The 17,370-nt window shown below is 41.5% G+C and overlaps 1 protein-coding gene across 3 annotated transcripts in view; it reads right to left on the bottom strand.

Annotated features, from left to right (window-relative positions):
• The window catches only part of fry (microtubule binding protein furry), a 105,536-nt gene that overhangs the window by 46,610 nt on the left and 41,556 nt on the right, over window positions 1-17,370 (bottom strand). For all 3 annotated transcript variants that reach the window (XM_022800177.2, XM_086984191.1, XM_086984192.1), the window contains one exon: window positions 3,679-3,824. In XM_022800177.2, the coding sequence (XP_022655912.1) occupies window positions 3,679-3,824 (146 nt within the window). The remainder of the gene's footprint in view (window positions 1-3,678; window positions 3,825-17,370) is intronic.

Here is a 17,370-nt window from a genome sequence, read left to right on the forward strand (position 1 = left end):
TTTCGCTTTAGTCAAACCGTCAGATTTCACAAACCAAAGACTATGGAGTGCAACCAATTATTATCACGATTATTATATAATTAGCCATTTCAGATGTACTGTAAAAAGATCATACAGCGCGTAATCGTACCTGTAAGCTTATCTTTGCATATACATTATCAAGCGAAAAATCAAAAAAAAAAAATCCAACAAACCCAATGTGTATTTTTCGAGCTAATTCAGAGACACTATTTGTTCTATTCTGCTATTTTTTTTACATTTATTACGTGAAAACGCAGTCGTCTTCTGGATTGTCTATTCAACAATATATTATTATATATTCAACTAATGTTGTAATTCTGGGCCAAGCTCTTCTTTGAAATCGTATTTTAGAGACATTAGGAAGCAGATTGGCTCAATGGCCCGATAATTATTATTCATCACTCAAGAAAGGAAGGGAATTTTTAATCTAAAATAACGTTTTTTCTTTATTTTTGTACGTATTTTAAGTAAATACTAAACTTAAAAAAGAAGCTGATTACGGCGACATACAATCCAGAAGTGAAGAAGGAAACAGTAGACATTTTTATTAGGTTCCAAACGGGATAAACGTACAATCGTGCACAATTTAATGCATCTAATTTGAAACACCATTAGGCAGCTATCAATAACAACTGGACACAAAAAAAAAACGCGTGCAAAGCAGCCTGTTAAAATAATAATAACAATGATGATGATGATGATATGAAGAAGCAGTTGCATGGCTACTGTGTAGATGGCGCCATTGTAGCATTAGACGGCATGGTTTGATTACTGTTTTTTTTTGTATAGTTTCGTTCATCTTCTTTTTTTTTTCGAACAATAGGGAACATTTTCGACGGCACCCACTGTCCCTATAAGCGCGCAGAAAAACTTTAAATGAATTTTCGAGAATCATCAGCCCGTACGAATAAATCAGCTCATGTAAGAGAAGGAGGTGAGAGAAAGTAAGCAAGAGAAAAATTACGTAAAAATACATACCGTAACGCAAATCCAGTTAGGTAAAAAAAAAATATCTAAACATTATATACAGTGCTATAATCTATCTGTTCTAGCGTGATCAGCAGCGGCGTTGAATAGCTGATGTTCGTATCCGCTACTTCGTTCTTATTTCTGCCGAGTACACGAAAACCCGTCGTGACGGAACCACAACGCGAGTAACAACCCCCCGCACTTGCAAAGCCGCTTGGGCCTGATTTCTACTGTTCGATTCACGATTTTTAATTAAGCTCAATCGACAGCTAAATACTTAGCGTGAAGGTCCGTCCGAGCAGGGGTGACAGCAATATTCGCGTTCGGCAACGCTTTCGGTAGTTATTACAGTTATTCTGAATAAGATTATAAGTGCCAAATCATGATCACACGGATGATTAGTTGTGTATGTGAAGTTACTTTGCTTGCTTCTGTCTAAGCCTATTTAATCACTAGCCAAAACAAATCAACCAACTTTTGTTTCTTCGCTGTTTTTAGCATAGACACACACACACACACACACACACACACACACTTTTTTTATAGATACAAACTGCACGTTCGATAATGTTGCTCGCTTCGACCATGTACAACATGCGGAGAGAATGTAGTTTTGGCAGATTTTCTTTGGCCTGTATTGTTTTTGTCAGTAATTGAGCCTTCGGTTAACATTACCCGATATTAATGCTCCTGCTTACTTTGCTCGGGATATTTATGGGCATCAGATACGTTTTGATTTTGGTGGTGACCGACCGGCTAACTAGCACGCAGAACACTTGGTACTTTTCCAAGTTAATTGTCAATCCCAAAGGGAAAGCAACATTTTTCAAACACCACGCGCAGTACATTCAATAATCATATGGCATATAATTCGGGTCCTGGTTTTCTGTGTTGCCGAGTGGTCTGCTACCTGACAATGAACGAGCATGGCCCTTGCACGGGTAGAGGGACGGACGTATGGCTTCACGTCTTAACCACCGAGCTATAACACAACGCCAACGCGGCCGTTAAATCTACGCTTCCAAGCGAACCAATGTCTGCCACCAGCCCACTGAACAAAAACAGCCGTTATTGAAAATGGGACGGTGCGACTGTCTTCACTGCCCATTTGAAAGCCCTGGAATAAATTCGATTACTATCAACCAACGCAGGTCGAGGGCATCGTCGAATATGAACAAAAAACGCTGTCCCCAAATGCTAAAAGAACCGAAATATCAAACAAAAGCGACACGTTTTTCCACTTGTCCCGTAATCATCAGACTGCTATCCTAGTTGGAATTGCTGTCATCGCCGTTACGATCGCTACTGCTAACGGGGTTGCCGTCGGGGCTCTAAATGCAGCGGCAGTCGTCTTTCGCAGGCCTTCTTTTCTTGGGAGATGCAAGCGATCGGCAGCTTGTAAGCACGACTCAAGGCCCTACTGGGAAGATTCCGACGATCTGAACAAATCGGTGCAATGTAACCCAGCAAGAACATAGTGTAGGGCATGTAATCAACAAGAAAGCGTGTACTGCAACGTGGGATCGACAACATCGACGACGCTATTTTGTGCTGGCATGCGATATCGTATCACTTTGCAATGGTCACCAAAAGAGATACGGCGAAAAAAAGCAGAAGTAATTTTCAACAAATCAACGAACGCTATCGCCATTGCAATGTCCACGCTCCGTGGGAGGTCTCAATGACGCCAATCTACGCCCTGAAGTCTGCCGGTGCTCATACTCTACGTGAGACATTTCTACGATGCGACAGGACTTCGACAACCGTTACCGTAACCTGTGCCGGCGCCACCGTCGATTTACTGACAAACAGTCAAACATGCGCGATTTTCGACCGTCGAATTTTTTTGGCGGCCTCTATTCGGCTACAAGATAGATAAAAACTATTTGTAAATGTTCGCGTGCTCACCAACGTCGTTCTGCGTCTGGTATACCGCGTTTTTATCCCTGCTTCGTCTCCCGCTGTCGAACCTCTCTGGATGTCAAAGCAGAGTACTGGAATCAAGGGAACGCACGAAACCCAGATGCAGTACGACGGCAACCAAATTTATCGGTAGCTGCAGCTGCAACAGTTCGACCACTGTTAGGGTCAGGGCCCCCTAAGGTGATGCTGTCATCAAAAGGGTTCCAAGGACAAAAGGCGAGCTCCCGTATGTGTCCTTGTTTCGGGTGATGATGCTGGCTGGTAGTAAAATGATGATTATATGCTACCAAGTTATTAAAACAGATGTATCTGTATTTACTTGCCATAGCCCTAGAGGTAAGATTTTTTGTGTGGCACCGGTAGTTCGCAGGGTTTGAAGCAGTTTTAACACTTTATATTTAACATTGCGACCGCTACTGTCTATAGTTTGTAATGCCAGTTTGGCAACAGAAGTAGTATTACTATAACAGAGGTCTGACATTTACCTTTCGGGACACTCTAGTACCTTCAGACAAAGTGGACAGACACATAAGATCAATAAACATTTAGACTTTTGTTGCTGCGTGATGAAAACAGGCGTCAGTCTTAGTTCGATAATAATAAAATATTACCGACCGTGTGTTTAGCGCATCATTCGAAAATATTATTACCTGTCAATAAAATTATTATCTTCTAGTTGCTTAATATTATGAAGATTTATCATTTTCTTCATTACAAATCGTTGTAGCGATGCTCATATGTATTTTCAGCGTTTCAAAGACTCACCCTTCTCGTTGTTGGAGGCTATCTGCAACCACGAGAAAAGCTCGAAGTCCGATAGCCATTCGTTCCGGAGTGAGGATAAATTTTATGGGTCGACCCACTGAAAGCAGGTCATAGACGATTTCTTTCATTGCGAAATCCAAGCGTTCCTAAAAAAGACAAGAGATTAAACGTTAGTTCTAGCGGTTTCATGCCAAAGTAATACCAGAGCCTTAGCTGGAACACGCTAATAGAGTGAGTGAAGGTACTTGAAAGCAAAAACGAAATCTAGTGATGGTATACAACAGTCTTACAAACGATGCTCCTGCCGTAACCGAAAACAACTGTCCTGTATTCAAAAACGTGTAGAGTCCGGTGATTTTCAGGTTTATACGTAGAGACGGCAATGGCTTCTACCTTTCTCAATAGTATAATGGTTAACGTAGTCTTCTACGCTGCTTTCTCGTCAATGTGCTGTTTATTTTTGTAAACAGAGGGGGTTTGAAGTCTTTGCTTGCACATGTATGGATCACGAGCTATTTTTTCTTCATGTTCCATTAATTCATTTCACCCTCAGTATCCCTACTCACGGCGACAGAATTTAGCTGTCATAGACTTCAATGATTGAATCATTTGACTCAATCGTTATTATTTAGCTCTTTCGATAGCAGACTGAAGGACCGACAGTATCGGTTCACTAAAGTCCCGAAACTAAAAACAAGATCATTTTCATACGCTTGGAAACCTCTGAGATCAGCAAGTTTGTTAGAGAGAGAAATCTGTCTTTGTCCATCATACATCTTTTTCTTGCTAGACTTCAGTTACTCATTATCATCTCTCGACCACTAAATGTGTATTAGCCCGAAAAAGTTGTCGTTCATTTATCCTGTTCAAATTGCGTTCTTTGACCTTGTCTTTCTTTATGTCTGATCACTGATGAACTGGCAGCGCAGACACACCGCCTAAAGCAATATAAAATCAATGCAAACGCCCATGGGAGGGACATTATTAAAAACCAGACGAGACTTACTAGGCTTCGCAATTTACAACGCTCGTCCGTCTGTGCGCGGATCTGGCGAGGTCTTCAGCGTTGAAAAAGACGCAACAATGGTGACTGACAAGATTGTGGTCGGATTTCATCAATATTACCGGTCTGAAAAGGATTGGTAGTCGGTGGAATTGTTCCTCCTCGATGGCCCGACTCATGATCATCAACCGAAAACAGGTGATTGTTGTCATTTCACCATCCGCGTGACAGTTATTAGTGAAGAGTAGTTGTTTGCTTACTCGGTAATTATCGTACTGAGCGGTATTATCTTAGTCTGTGTAAAGGTAATAACCCATGTAAAAACAAGGAAGCAGCGATGCGACTTCCCTGCGGTAAAATCGTGTAAGCCGGAGCTCTTACCAGAGTCAGCAGTCGTCGGGCATCGTATTGATTTTTCTGCAAGCCGCCTACCTCATCTTCCGACAGCCAATACCTTAGCTCGAGACGATCAATCAGCCTATCTGGGTGACTTTTCGCTAACAGACCCAGCATTATCTACCTTGCCGGCGGTTCCAGACGTATCGCTGGCTAATAATTATGAAAGAATCGTTGGTAACTACAATACCAGCTAACTGGGAATAACTGTGGCCGGGAAGACACTCTATAGTAATCATAGGACAGATACTGCAGGTTACCGAAACAAAGTGAAGATGTACTACCAGTTGACCATTATGATGTCGTAAGTGACGGCTTAATCCTGCCAATGATCATCGCGGACACTATTCTGTGGCAGGAAGAACCTTTTGTGGTCGACATTTATGACGGCGAATTAGTTTCATGGGAAGGCCATAGCCAAACTGTGAAGGAGGGATTAAGCTGAATTGAATTGAAGTTTAATTAATTTTCTAAACGGCTAGCGTATGATGAGACAATGATACCACAATATGACGCACTGTCAGCGCTATGTAATACACGAATCGTTGAGTAGAAAATCTCTTAATGTAGTTGATTGGCTAGGAAACTCGAAAATACTTGATCGAAAATATCCAGCGCAGATGCGGTTCAGTAGCAGACAGCTTTTTCTATTTGATGGCCCCAAGCTTCTCACCATAGTTCTACACGGCCTTAATATTAGGCTACTGCGTGCATTATTATGTACTCGAAATCACATACTACATATATATATATATATCACAAAATAGGAGTGTCTTTCTGTCCATTCAAGTGAACCTTGTAGCAATAGGTCGCCTTAAACGGCTACCTTCGAACGCAAAAATAAACTAGTACTACTACTAATAATAAGAAAAACGTTGCACAAATTGTAACTGCAGTTCCTATTCGTGGTTAGTTAATATCTACATAGTGGAACAATCTAATTTTCCTCCTATTAAAACCATTCACGCTCCAGTCAATTCACTGCTGATAGCGATGGATTATTCATTTGAATAATTTTGTATTGTGGCACATTATTGTCCATTGGGGCCCACTCGCAGACCTAAAAGCCCAATTGGGCGTGTCGTCAGATTCAGGGAAAGGTTAAAGTATTCTATAGGATGTTTTCGTTTCTTTCAAGGCTTTTCAGAAAAATAGTTTTTGTATAGCATGCCGTTCACGAGCGCCTACACAGGTTCTGAAGTAGTAATTCGGAGGGAATTGGCACCATGTTAAATAAAAAAAAAAATACCCCACCATGATGTAACCCCTGCATTACATGTGAATTTAAGGTAGCAATGATGTCAACTTAAATGTCGTTTCATTTAATTATTTTTCCCAGAAACTATGCATTCTGTTCATAATTTCCAATGCTCACCAATGCGATGGAAGCTTGATTTGGTAATGGTAAGATTATGTCGCTATGATCTTTTTTTCCGGGACGTTATTTATAAACATCCGGAACGCTTCCATTTGTTTCAAACTTACTTTCTGCTCGATCTGTTGCAAGTCACGCACGTTACTTTGCCTAAAACCTATGGATTAAAAAATTGATCTTGACTCATTTCCTATTGATTACTGTACAAAAAGAAGGAAGCATCAGAAAACTGCCAACTCCCAAACTATATATATATACACACATATATATGTATGTATGTGTGACAGAGAGAGTCTAAACATGTAGAAAAAGAAAAAGAATAGCATTCATCGAAAATTTCTAAATTGTTCCAGAAATAGCCAAGTGTCGACAACGTGGCGGCAGAGAGTCGAGAACTGTCGAGTTGGTTCCGTAGAAGACATTACTACAACCACAACTGTAGACAGACTATATTACAATTCGATGGTATTGATGAGACCCCGGGCTTTCTCATTCTTGTTCCGGTTGGACACCTCTGATGTGAAGGATAATCTTCAGCTGACGATAAGCCCCTGGAGCATGGCGTTTTTGTGTTCGACAGTCGGTATACCCGGCAATTTCTTTACGTATTAATTGTTTACTGCCCATTCTGTTTCCTAATAAAGTAGTCGTCAAATGTGCTATAGTGGATAATGACTGGTTTACGATTGATGTATATATAGGATCAGCGCCATTAGCCAAGGATAATATTGCTATTGAAGGTATTAGGGATAGTATAGAAGTCATAAAAGCTTGAATACGACAGTCATATCCTTCTGTGATAAGTACTTTCTCTACCTCAAAGATATATTGCATTTTTTTCGCACGCGTACACTCTGGTCTAATGGAAGTTTGAGCGCTTTCTTTGGATGTTAGAAGGGACACAGATGGATCGATTTTGACTAGCCAAACCGTAACTGCAAAATCTGGTACAAAGATATGGCGTAGGCGTTGATGTTTGTTTATAGTCCAAAGATAAATCTCTCGCCTATTTCTCCGTATTAAGCTCGTGGTATTGTTCTAGAGATAAAGCGACCCTTTTCCAGCAGTCAGGATGAACTTAGGTGACAAACTGTTTGTCAATTTATATCGAACATCCAGTATACGTATATAAGAGGCAAACTTCTGGAGGCTGGTTAATGGTTTTTGAGTAAGTAACGATTAGCAGTAGCGAGGTGGCGTTCTAAGTTTAACACGATAGTTAACTTTCTTTGTTAAGGCTTTTTTTGATATCTGTATGTCTATCGCAGTTATCTGTGTAATTTCTGTATACTTCGTCTCGTTTCTATTCCCTCTGTGCGAAAAATTGCAGTACTTTTCTACTTCACGTATAAGATGACAACTCAACTACGTATTGAAGAAGATGTGAAGCTTCGCCAACAACAGCCGGCCAGCGAAAACCGTTACTGTTCTTCTAGACTACGTCGCCCTTTAACTGAGCTAGACAAAGTCACTGTAGCAGCTATTGTGGTAGGTAGCAGTAGATGGTTGTTCCCCTTTTCAGCTTAGCCCCTCTGGATGGGAGTCAAAATAGGAATATTCTACTTATTGCAAGCTACAAACCGTTCTGGAGTATCTCTCGTGTTGACAACTATCGCTAAGAGAAGAAGGTTGGCGTCGTTAATCGACAATGCTTTAGGTTATCCAGCAACCTCCCTAGGGAAGTGCACCACTACTAACATTGGCAGACGCACGATTTTTTCGCTTGTCAGCATAGGCCTCCTTCTCCCAGACCCTGATGTTCCGCCTCGCTGCTTTCTACTTCTCATTTGCTTGCGATTTCTGAAGTTACACAGAAAACAATAGCAAAAACAGAAGCGCGAGTCGTCTTTTCTAGGTAACATGAAGCACGGCTCCGGATTTTGTCTGTGCAACTGTAGCCCGTAGTAAGGCCACGGGTTTCGTCCCTCAGCATTGCGATACCGTTCAATTCGCTACTGTCTAGCTTAGTAGCACAGAAGATCGCCGTTTCGCTTGAATTTATCTGCTTTGCTTTAATGAAACTTGGAAAACTGCACTGGTAACCACTACTCTCCAACATGCACACATCAGAGGATCTGTCGTACGTCAGGACTTGCAGCGATCAGCGGGTGGCAATAAAAACGAGTACAAACACACACATACACACAGAAAAAACGACTCAATTGAACGTGGGTAGCCCCTGCTATGAGAAAGCAGAGTTCACTTGTACGAGCCACCCACCTCCACAAGTTCAACATCGTTGGGAACACTTCTGCGCAGTTGTATATACGGATGGAAGGAAAACATTAAAGCAAACAAATTAGGCTTGTCATTAACAAAAAGCACTGCTGTTTGCCGTCTCCCCAGTGACCTAAACTGTGGCTACGCGTCAGCATTGCCAGAGCGACCAGAATCACCACCATGACTACCCCCATCAACCTATTTAGCCTTCGCAGAACCCCTTGCTTCGGCTGGTGCTCTGAGCAAGCGACAAAGGAGGAGAGAGGTCAGGAGTAGCCGACAACAGTGGAAACAATTGGGGTTGTTTCTGTTCGAAGTTAAATATTACGCCTTGAAATAATGTAGTTTAGTGCTACTTGGCAAAACCGATCAAGACAAAAAACTATATCGGAAGAATAGCTACTCTCGAGAAGATAAGCAGAAATTTAAGTGAACTCTTAATTTCGGAGCCTTGTTCATTACACTAGCTAATATAAGTGAGCCGAAAGAATTAGTATTTGGTCCAATATAATTAATAAAACCCGGAATTAAATTGCTTATTTGAGAGACGTCCGATAAAAAATATTTGATGATGATTTATCCTGTTAGTATTAATTAGCATCACCATCATACGCTCCCGTTCTTTCATCGTCCCGAATTCAGCTTGCATGCTCATTAATGTGGATGGGGTTAGCAACAAAAGTCATGGCATTAACATATTACTTCCGAGTCATCTAACTCAATTGGGCATACATTACTTCATTATTATTATTATTGTTGTCGTATTCAATGCTTGTCTCATACGGTACTATAGCTATCCATTTTATTCAGGCAATGCCGTTGCTTGTCTATTACGCTCAACTATGCAGCATAATGGAGTAACGTACATAAGGATGCCCCGCTTTGCGCCACTGTTAGCATCACGACAAAGTTCGCGGAGTATGTAGTCCGCTGCCCGTGTGAGATTGCGCTGCTATCTGCCCCTGAAATGGTTCGTCAAGGTATTACGGAGCAAAGTATTCGACCGAACGACGATAGGCCTTGTTCTCTATGCCTACGAGCAGGTATGTCCTTGGATGATGTCGCCTCGACACAGAACGCCACTTAGACTGAACGGCCATGACCATCACACAGACTAGCTAACCCCTCCTAGTGGCACGCATGTCCAGAAACAGAACAGCGTAATATTTAATCTTTGTAGCAGCACCGACCATGTAGAAGTGATTGCCTACCCTACCTGAATTCATTTACATCTATTAAGTACTATCCTGAAGGTATATTGTTGTGAGCGGCTCCACTCTCACCAATATGCATCACCTCCACCACCCACCCGACGACACGGTGTACGGACTACATTATAGTAAAGCAGACCATCGCATATCAGCTCTTGTCGAACACAATAGCTCCTAGAAAAGGTGAGCCTTTAGACAGCGGGTAGGCTTTTGCATAGCAAATATGTCATCTCCCCCGCCTACCTTTTTCGTCGAAAGGTGAAAGGTCTCACGGCGAAGTCCACCTGTCGAGTTCGATATGCGGACAAACCATTTCGGATCGCGGCGAATGCGTCTATGGCTCTACTACATAACGTATGCAAAGGGTAAGCTACAAGCTTGGCCTTAGTGCCTAACACATTCGAACTAACCCCAGTACATGGAGTCATCTCGACGAGATACGAAACGAATGAATTTCGCTAGCTAAAAAGCAGAGTACCACTGACGGCCGCCAGCACAGACATGATAATGGTTATGGGACGAATATGATCCCGAAACCCTCAAAAGTTTTGTGTTAATCAGAATCCTGTCTGCAATGGGAAACCTCTGACGCTTACCGATTGTCGGTGCACCACTGATACATCAATGCTTTCTATGTCTGCGTGTAGATTCAATATCAACTAACTAAGCGCAGCTCCTGCAGAGCAGTTCAAATCGACCGGCTAATCACTACGCTAGGAGTTTTATGTCTGCAAGTGGTTTCCATGGGTTGGAGACACACATGTATCCAGCTATATCTACCGAGTTTATCTACATTGTGTTGTTATGTTTCATTTTACTACAGATCGAGCAATTTTCTCGAATTGCCGTATGCCTGCATAAAAACTTTACATACATAGATAGGATATGAACTATATCCGCCCGAGAGGGTCGACGCTTTCCCCACACTTAAAACGTTCGCGTGTTTATACGTGTCCGAGCATTCAGGTTCGAAACATCTATTGGTCGCACATGATCCGTGCTGGATGCTTTTGACCGCTATCCTGTTACATTAGGATTTACTTAGGCTGAAGTAGAGTATTGAAGCCGGACTCGTTGAATTGATGTAGCACCCCGTCGGACTGAAACAGGTGCAGTCTGTTTCTATATTTATCATGTTTATATCATAATGTTGTGATACACGACAGGTACGGTTGAAACAAATAAACGTACGTTATTCTATTACTCGTTTTCCCATTGTAGTTTTCACGATGGGGTTCTCACATCAATTTGTTGTAGGAACGCCATTGCATTATTTGAATTGTCCCATTATGTTACCGTCCTATTCAATTACCATTACCGCTCCCGCAATTCTATCGTATTATTTCAGCAACAGAGTTGTCTGTCTAACTTTGATTGTTCAGTTACTCTGCGTCAAATGTTTTTTAATCGTGTGTTGCGCTACGTTGGCAGGTGAGATTTCTGAGTACACCGCGACTTTATATTGGACCGATCTGAATTGGATTTTTTTTAAGTGATATCTACCGAGTACTTTGAAACGCATGTGTGTAGCTCTTAGAATTCCTGTACGCAAATATCCCGAGTAATTATATTGAGTTTCCATTGAAATTTAGCTGTCAGCGTACTACCGTTTTTTGCCCGTCACGACGTTGCGGTTACTTCGTCACATCAAGGGGGGGGGGGGGGGGGGGAGGGGGGGGGGGGGGGGGACGTTAAGAGTTGCATGTAAACATTCGACCGCCTAGGAAACCAAGGAAGGAAGTACTATGGAACGCCGATTTTGATGTCTTCACTACCGTCGTTTTGCAAGCGCTCAGCCATTCTTTGGAAAAGCTATATGAAAATTTTACTATTTTTGCTTATGGAGAAGAATCTGTACGATGAAACATAGTTTTCACTATATAGTTTTTGTTGTTCATTTATGTTTACCAAGCAAAAAATCGTGAACAGCGTCTCTAAGATTTTGGAACATATCTATGCGTAGGCAGAAATTTTCCCTTTAACAGTGTAGGATTCGATACACAGCACTGTCTCAATACGTACTCATATAACGCATAGACGATCGTTAGCCGTAAGGGGATGCACGTTCTTCAATGGTGCTTATATTAGCATCATCATCAACACTGCTGACTTCTAGAGACTGCTGTGCGTCACTGCAGCGCGGGCTGTTACTGTGGCAATTAGTTGACGTGACGTACAACGTAAAACGTACAGCGAAGAAGGTGCTCTAACTGGTTGTCACTGATTCGTTTATTATTAAGAATACGCACAACGGCGCTGGAAGAACGAGGGGTGCTCATGTTCCATTTAGTTTAATCAAAACGAATATAGGAAAGCATAATTTCAATGGAGAGAAATGTTTCATTGTTTACATTGAACGAGTGCAAGTACAAACGTGCTTTCGCCGCGGCGTTCGTTGCCGTTTCATGGCTTTCCTTTTCACTTATCTTAAAATTACTGCCAGCTACATACGAATCGATGGTATACAGCCGCTCGAAGCTACGGTATGACAGGTCATTTTTGCAGAAGAATGGTTTTACTACAACGTTAGCCACACGTATATCGCATATATTTAGTTGTACGTTGATATTTACGTGCATATTTTCGCTTGCACCGGTTTCAGCTATACCGTTTTTATAGACCTCATGAAAGCTTTCAAACTGAAAGCGTTAAAAACGCGGTTTCTGGCTGAGATTGTTCGTCATGTCCCGATATTTTCGAATAGAAACGTTATTGGCAAATCCACGCAGTGTTAGTTTGGCCACAAACCGTTCTTCAAAAATCTTAAAGGGCCCTATCTTTTCGTAGGCCTATCTTGCCTGATTGTTTAAATTTGGTTAAGATGCAACGTCGCGTAGAGAAGTGATTTACGATGGCCTTTTACATCTCCCGATACGTTGATACAAGCGGCCAACTGGAAGATACAGCCGCGGTCACTCTCATCGGTCACGACAGGCTGGCCGGGCAAAGGAGCCATTCTCGTGCCACAGTAAAACACCAATTTACTAACGCTGCTAGGAATAGATCGCCGAACATGGAGCAGATAAGAATTGTTTGTATGTGTACACGACTTGGAGATTTTGTACCACGACGCTGAAAGCGTTGTCTTCGATTCAGTCAGTTAATGTTACGTCTGGTCGGTCATTTATATATATATATATATATATAATATATATATATAAGGGGAGAAAATAACAGTAGCTCATTAACTTAATAATCACACGAAAATTAAACTACAATTTATTACCCTCTTGATCTTTTTAAGCAGATTTGAGCGAGGCGTATTTTAGGTTATTCACGTTGACTAAATAGTAAAACAATATCGTGTTCGTGCTTGACGCCGGAGCTAACCGATGCTCGGCTGATTGCAGGATTCTCCAAGACATAAACATTCATTAATGTGATATGGCAGTATCCATTTTTGTCTCGATTCTTCCTATCCAAAAAGCGACGCAAGCCTTGGAACTTCCTGTCGTGCATTCAATGAATACGTTTCAAGGGTCCGTGTCTTGCGATCTGTTACATATATCGGTTTTGTATGCAGTCCATTGGTTCATCGGTCTGCGTGGTTGAATACAGACATAGACAAGTGGCATACCCTTCAAATAGCAACGAAACATGGTTGCTTATAGACATATAGTCGAAGAGGGGCACGCCTAACAACAGTAGAATATGAATGGAGCCACAAATCAATGTGCTTGTTGTATACATCGTATTGCATTATTTCTATGGCAAGCAAAGAGATAGTAGAACAGTTTGGCTGCAACAACCACAGAAAGCTTCTTTCGAATTGCAGCAATGGATAAGGGACGTCAGTGAGCACCAAGTCTGTCTTTGGGGCAAGTTATACAGGGAAACAATATTTGTATGCAGGCATCGTTACAAGCGGCTAACCAGTTCCCGTCACCCCAACGCTGAACATTGTCAATTCGACAGGAGTTATACCTATTAGATATCAGCTTAATTTGAATCAGCCCAGTGCTCGGTCATGGTAACGGTGTTCTTCTATTACCATCGTATGCAACCTTAGGCTCGACCAGTGTCCACAAATAATCCGAATGATTACAGAAGAAAAACACCGAAAACAATCGTATCTAACACAAGTCAGAAGTTAGATTCTTAAGTAAGGCCAGGTCTTTAAGAATCGAAGTAAGCCGAATGTTTACTGGGTTTGAAGCTTCCCACTTCACCAAACTATCTGACACACTCTTCAATAAAGTGAAATATTAATTAAACTTGTGACCCTTTTCAGATCTATACGGTTACCTGCTGCAACAATAATATCATTACACAATCTTACTGTGTCGGCGAAGGTGATATTTTACTAGTACTTCGCTACTTCGATCACGGCAAGTGATCCGAATGGCGATATGACGCACGCACAGTTAGTTCTATACTTTGGCGTAAATTAGCTACAAGGCATACATGATAATCAGAAAGTTTTTGTGGCATTTTAGATGGTAAATAGAACAATATGGTATGACTTTCGCCATTTTGCCAAAATATGGTAAGGTATGTGTAAGTAAAACGAGGTTTACCACAACGCAAACATTGTCACGTGACATCAGTTACATCTGAAGCCATCCGAGCAAACGTTCCGCACAAAGAACTATTCGACTTGCACCCCATGTTCTTGCTGTAGTTTCTTTTTTTCTATATGGCTAATCTTATCGGAAACACAGATTGTGCATTAGCTAAACGGTCAAAGAATAACCATACTTTAAAGAATCGGTTTGTTTCCATACCAATGCAATTATCCATTGAAAATTTGTGACAAATACCGAAAATGTACCTAACTATTACAGTTACTAGTAAGTTTACAAACCTCACTCTAGCAGTTTCGCACTATCCCAAGGTCAAATGTATCCTGCCCGATCACCGAAAGGCCATCAGCGAATACTCGCCGATACTGTTCAGCCTATTGATATCCGACATGGACAAGTACGACAAGATAAAGCGACAAACGGTGCGGCTCCGCTTTGCGTCTGTCTAATTCGGCTACATTGGCAGAAACGGATAAATTATATTTACTGTATATCGATATCATACACGACGTGCGCCTACATACAGGGAACGACCTGTCCCATAGGTCGATTTATTCGACAGCCTATTCGTCGTTCGTCGAAGGGGTTGCCAAATTAAAACTTTACCGTATATGTATCATCGCTATCGATTTCGAATTTACCATAGAGGTTAGGCTTGGAATTTTTTCGTACCTCTCCGTACTTCAGAACGAATCAATATATTCACTTAATCCCGTCGAAATTTTCTACTAGAAAATAATTTTCGCTTCCTCCGCAGCGTCGCTTGATATTAAATAATACGAGCTCGTTCTAGTTTGTTTGATTGTACTAATCTAATTTCGTCCACTAGAGTAATATAGTGAGTAAATGCCAAAACTAAGAAAAAATATACTAGTTTAAATATACTAGTTGGATTTTATAGGCCCAACTCATAGTGTTTTAAGAACAATGCATCAATGCTATTGTAACTTTCGAAGGCATTACCAGTTGGAGACCGATTTATTTGCTCCCAAGATCTGAGATTTCTATCCCGCTATAACCGCAGCAGCAGCAGCATATGAATACGCGGAGAACATCGCTCTAATTATGGTCGCTTGTCCTCCGCCCAGGCCCAAATAAACTTGAACTAGCACAGCGTAGTAAAGCATTGCCAACAGATAGCTTTGATTACTTCTCTAAAATGTTTGTAATGTCATTATTTTTCCATTGGTCTCTCTGTCATTGTTTGATGGCGACCAACTTGTTAGCTTTTCGTGCCACTCAATTCCCACGATGCCTACTATACTTGATGTTTGTTGTTCAGCGTGTGAAGTATTATACAAAGTCTGTACAAAGTGATATTAGGTGTTAAGTATTGGCGATATCGAAACGCCATGTAGATACATCAGGTCAACGGTTAACGACAAAACCTCGTTCTCCTATCTTATCATATCATGCGCAGATAATGAATGTCCCATAAAAAAATGCCAGTGAAAAATCTCTAAATTAAGTTAGCCCATTGCAGATGGCTGCTAGAACAAGTTAAACATTAGCTCCATTTCCAAAAATGTCCAAGACAGCTTATAACAAGCTAGTACTGAATAGTGCAGTCGGACATTGCTGCTATTGCAGATTTGAACTTTTTTTTGAAGGAAACAATGCTCTGCCTATGAAGAAGATATCTTCTATCAGACTAAGCGAGATCGACAGGTCTGTTGCTGAACTTAAACGCAACGGTAAGTGACTCTCCGTTGGTGCTTCAGCTCTATCGTATTGCGATCCGTCAAACAACACGAATTAATGAATCATCACCGTCTATATTTTCGTTATCGTTGTCACGTTCCTCCTCCTCCTCCTCCTCCTCCTCCTTCTCCTTCTGATGCTAACAACAACAGCGACACAAGGGGCTCTAGGGGTTCGTTTAGCCGAGGCACAGCGACCGTTAGCAAATAAACGAACAAAGCAAACCGAAAATCAAGGTGAATAAAGGTGTATCGGCAATAAAATCAACTATCAGCTACCAAAACGGGTTGTGAAAAACGGAAAAAAATTTAGATCTTTCGTAGAGACCACCTTCATGCAGATTAGGAACATCGTATACCACTGTCTTATCTACTAGAGAGTATGTCATCGTATGAACGCCACCGTACAATGCTATCCATGAATCAATGGCCACCGTAGATTTCGCTGAAGCAATAACGCGATTCCGTTCCCAGCGAACCATCTGCTTGTCTCCATTTGTGAGTTGCTTCTATATACACATATAGTTTTCAATGTATATATATGGCACAAAGAGTTCACTGATCTACATTCTGTGCCAAACCGCATAAATTCGGCCAATTCACTTGCGGAACGCTTCCGCGTCCATTCATTTTGCCTTTTCGATATATATATATATATATATATATATATATATATATATAGAATGGGGGTTTATCGTTGATACAGGAGAGAGATCCCGCATGAATCAAAGACTATATTATTAGTTCTCATGCATTGAGGAAATGCTACCGATGAGATGTTGTGCTTTGCATACTGTTTCCAGCAAATCGGATCGATCACCTACGAAAAGCAGAAGCCAGTAAATTAAGCGGACTGATGACCTTGCTAGCGATTAGGACCAATGTATATATTAGTTTCACTAACCTCCGAACATCGCTTAGTCGATGCTTTTTGGCATACCGTAGTTCTTGAAGCTCGCTTCTAAGAGCAGTCACTTACAAATGGCAGGATTCACGTACGCTGACATGTATACCGTTACGGCTTGGGAGCTATAGGTGGATGTAGACAATAACGGACTTGTAGGTCCACCCCTCAAAGACTCTCGATTACGAAGCATTCTTGCAACAGCTGTTGGGCACAAAACAATGGCTTGCGCCTACCTTCGAAAACGAGCAACGTACAGACTATCATTACATATAACTGCGTTATCAGAAACGGGCCATAAACGATCAGAGACATTAGCGAAAAATCATCGCCAGCTATTAGTCGCCTAGTGAAGACATC

Source organism: Varroa destructor, unplaced genomic scaffold (assembly GCF_002443255.2).
Source record: "Varroa destructor unplaced genomic scaffold, Vdes_3.0 BEIS01000003.1, whole genome shotgun sequence".
NCBI lineage: Eukaryota > Metazoa > Arthropoda > Arachnida > Mesostigmata > Varroidae > Varroa > Varroa destructor.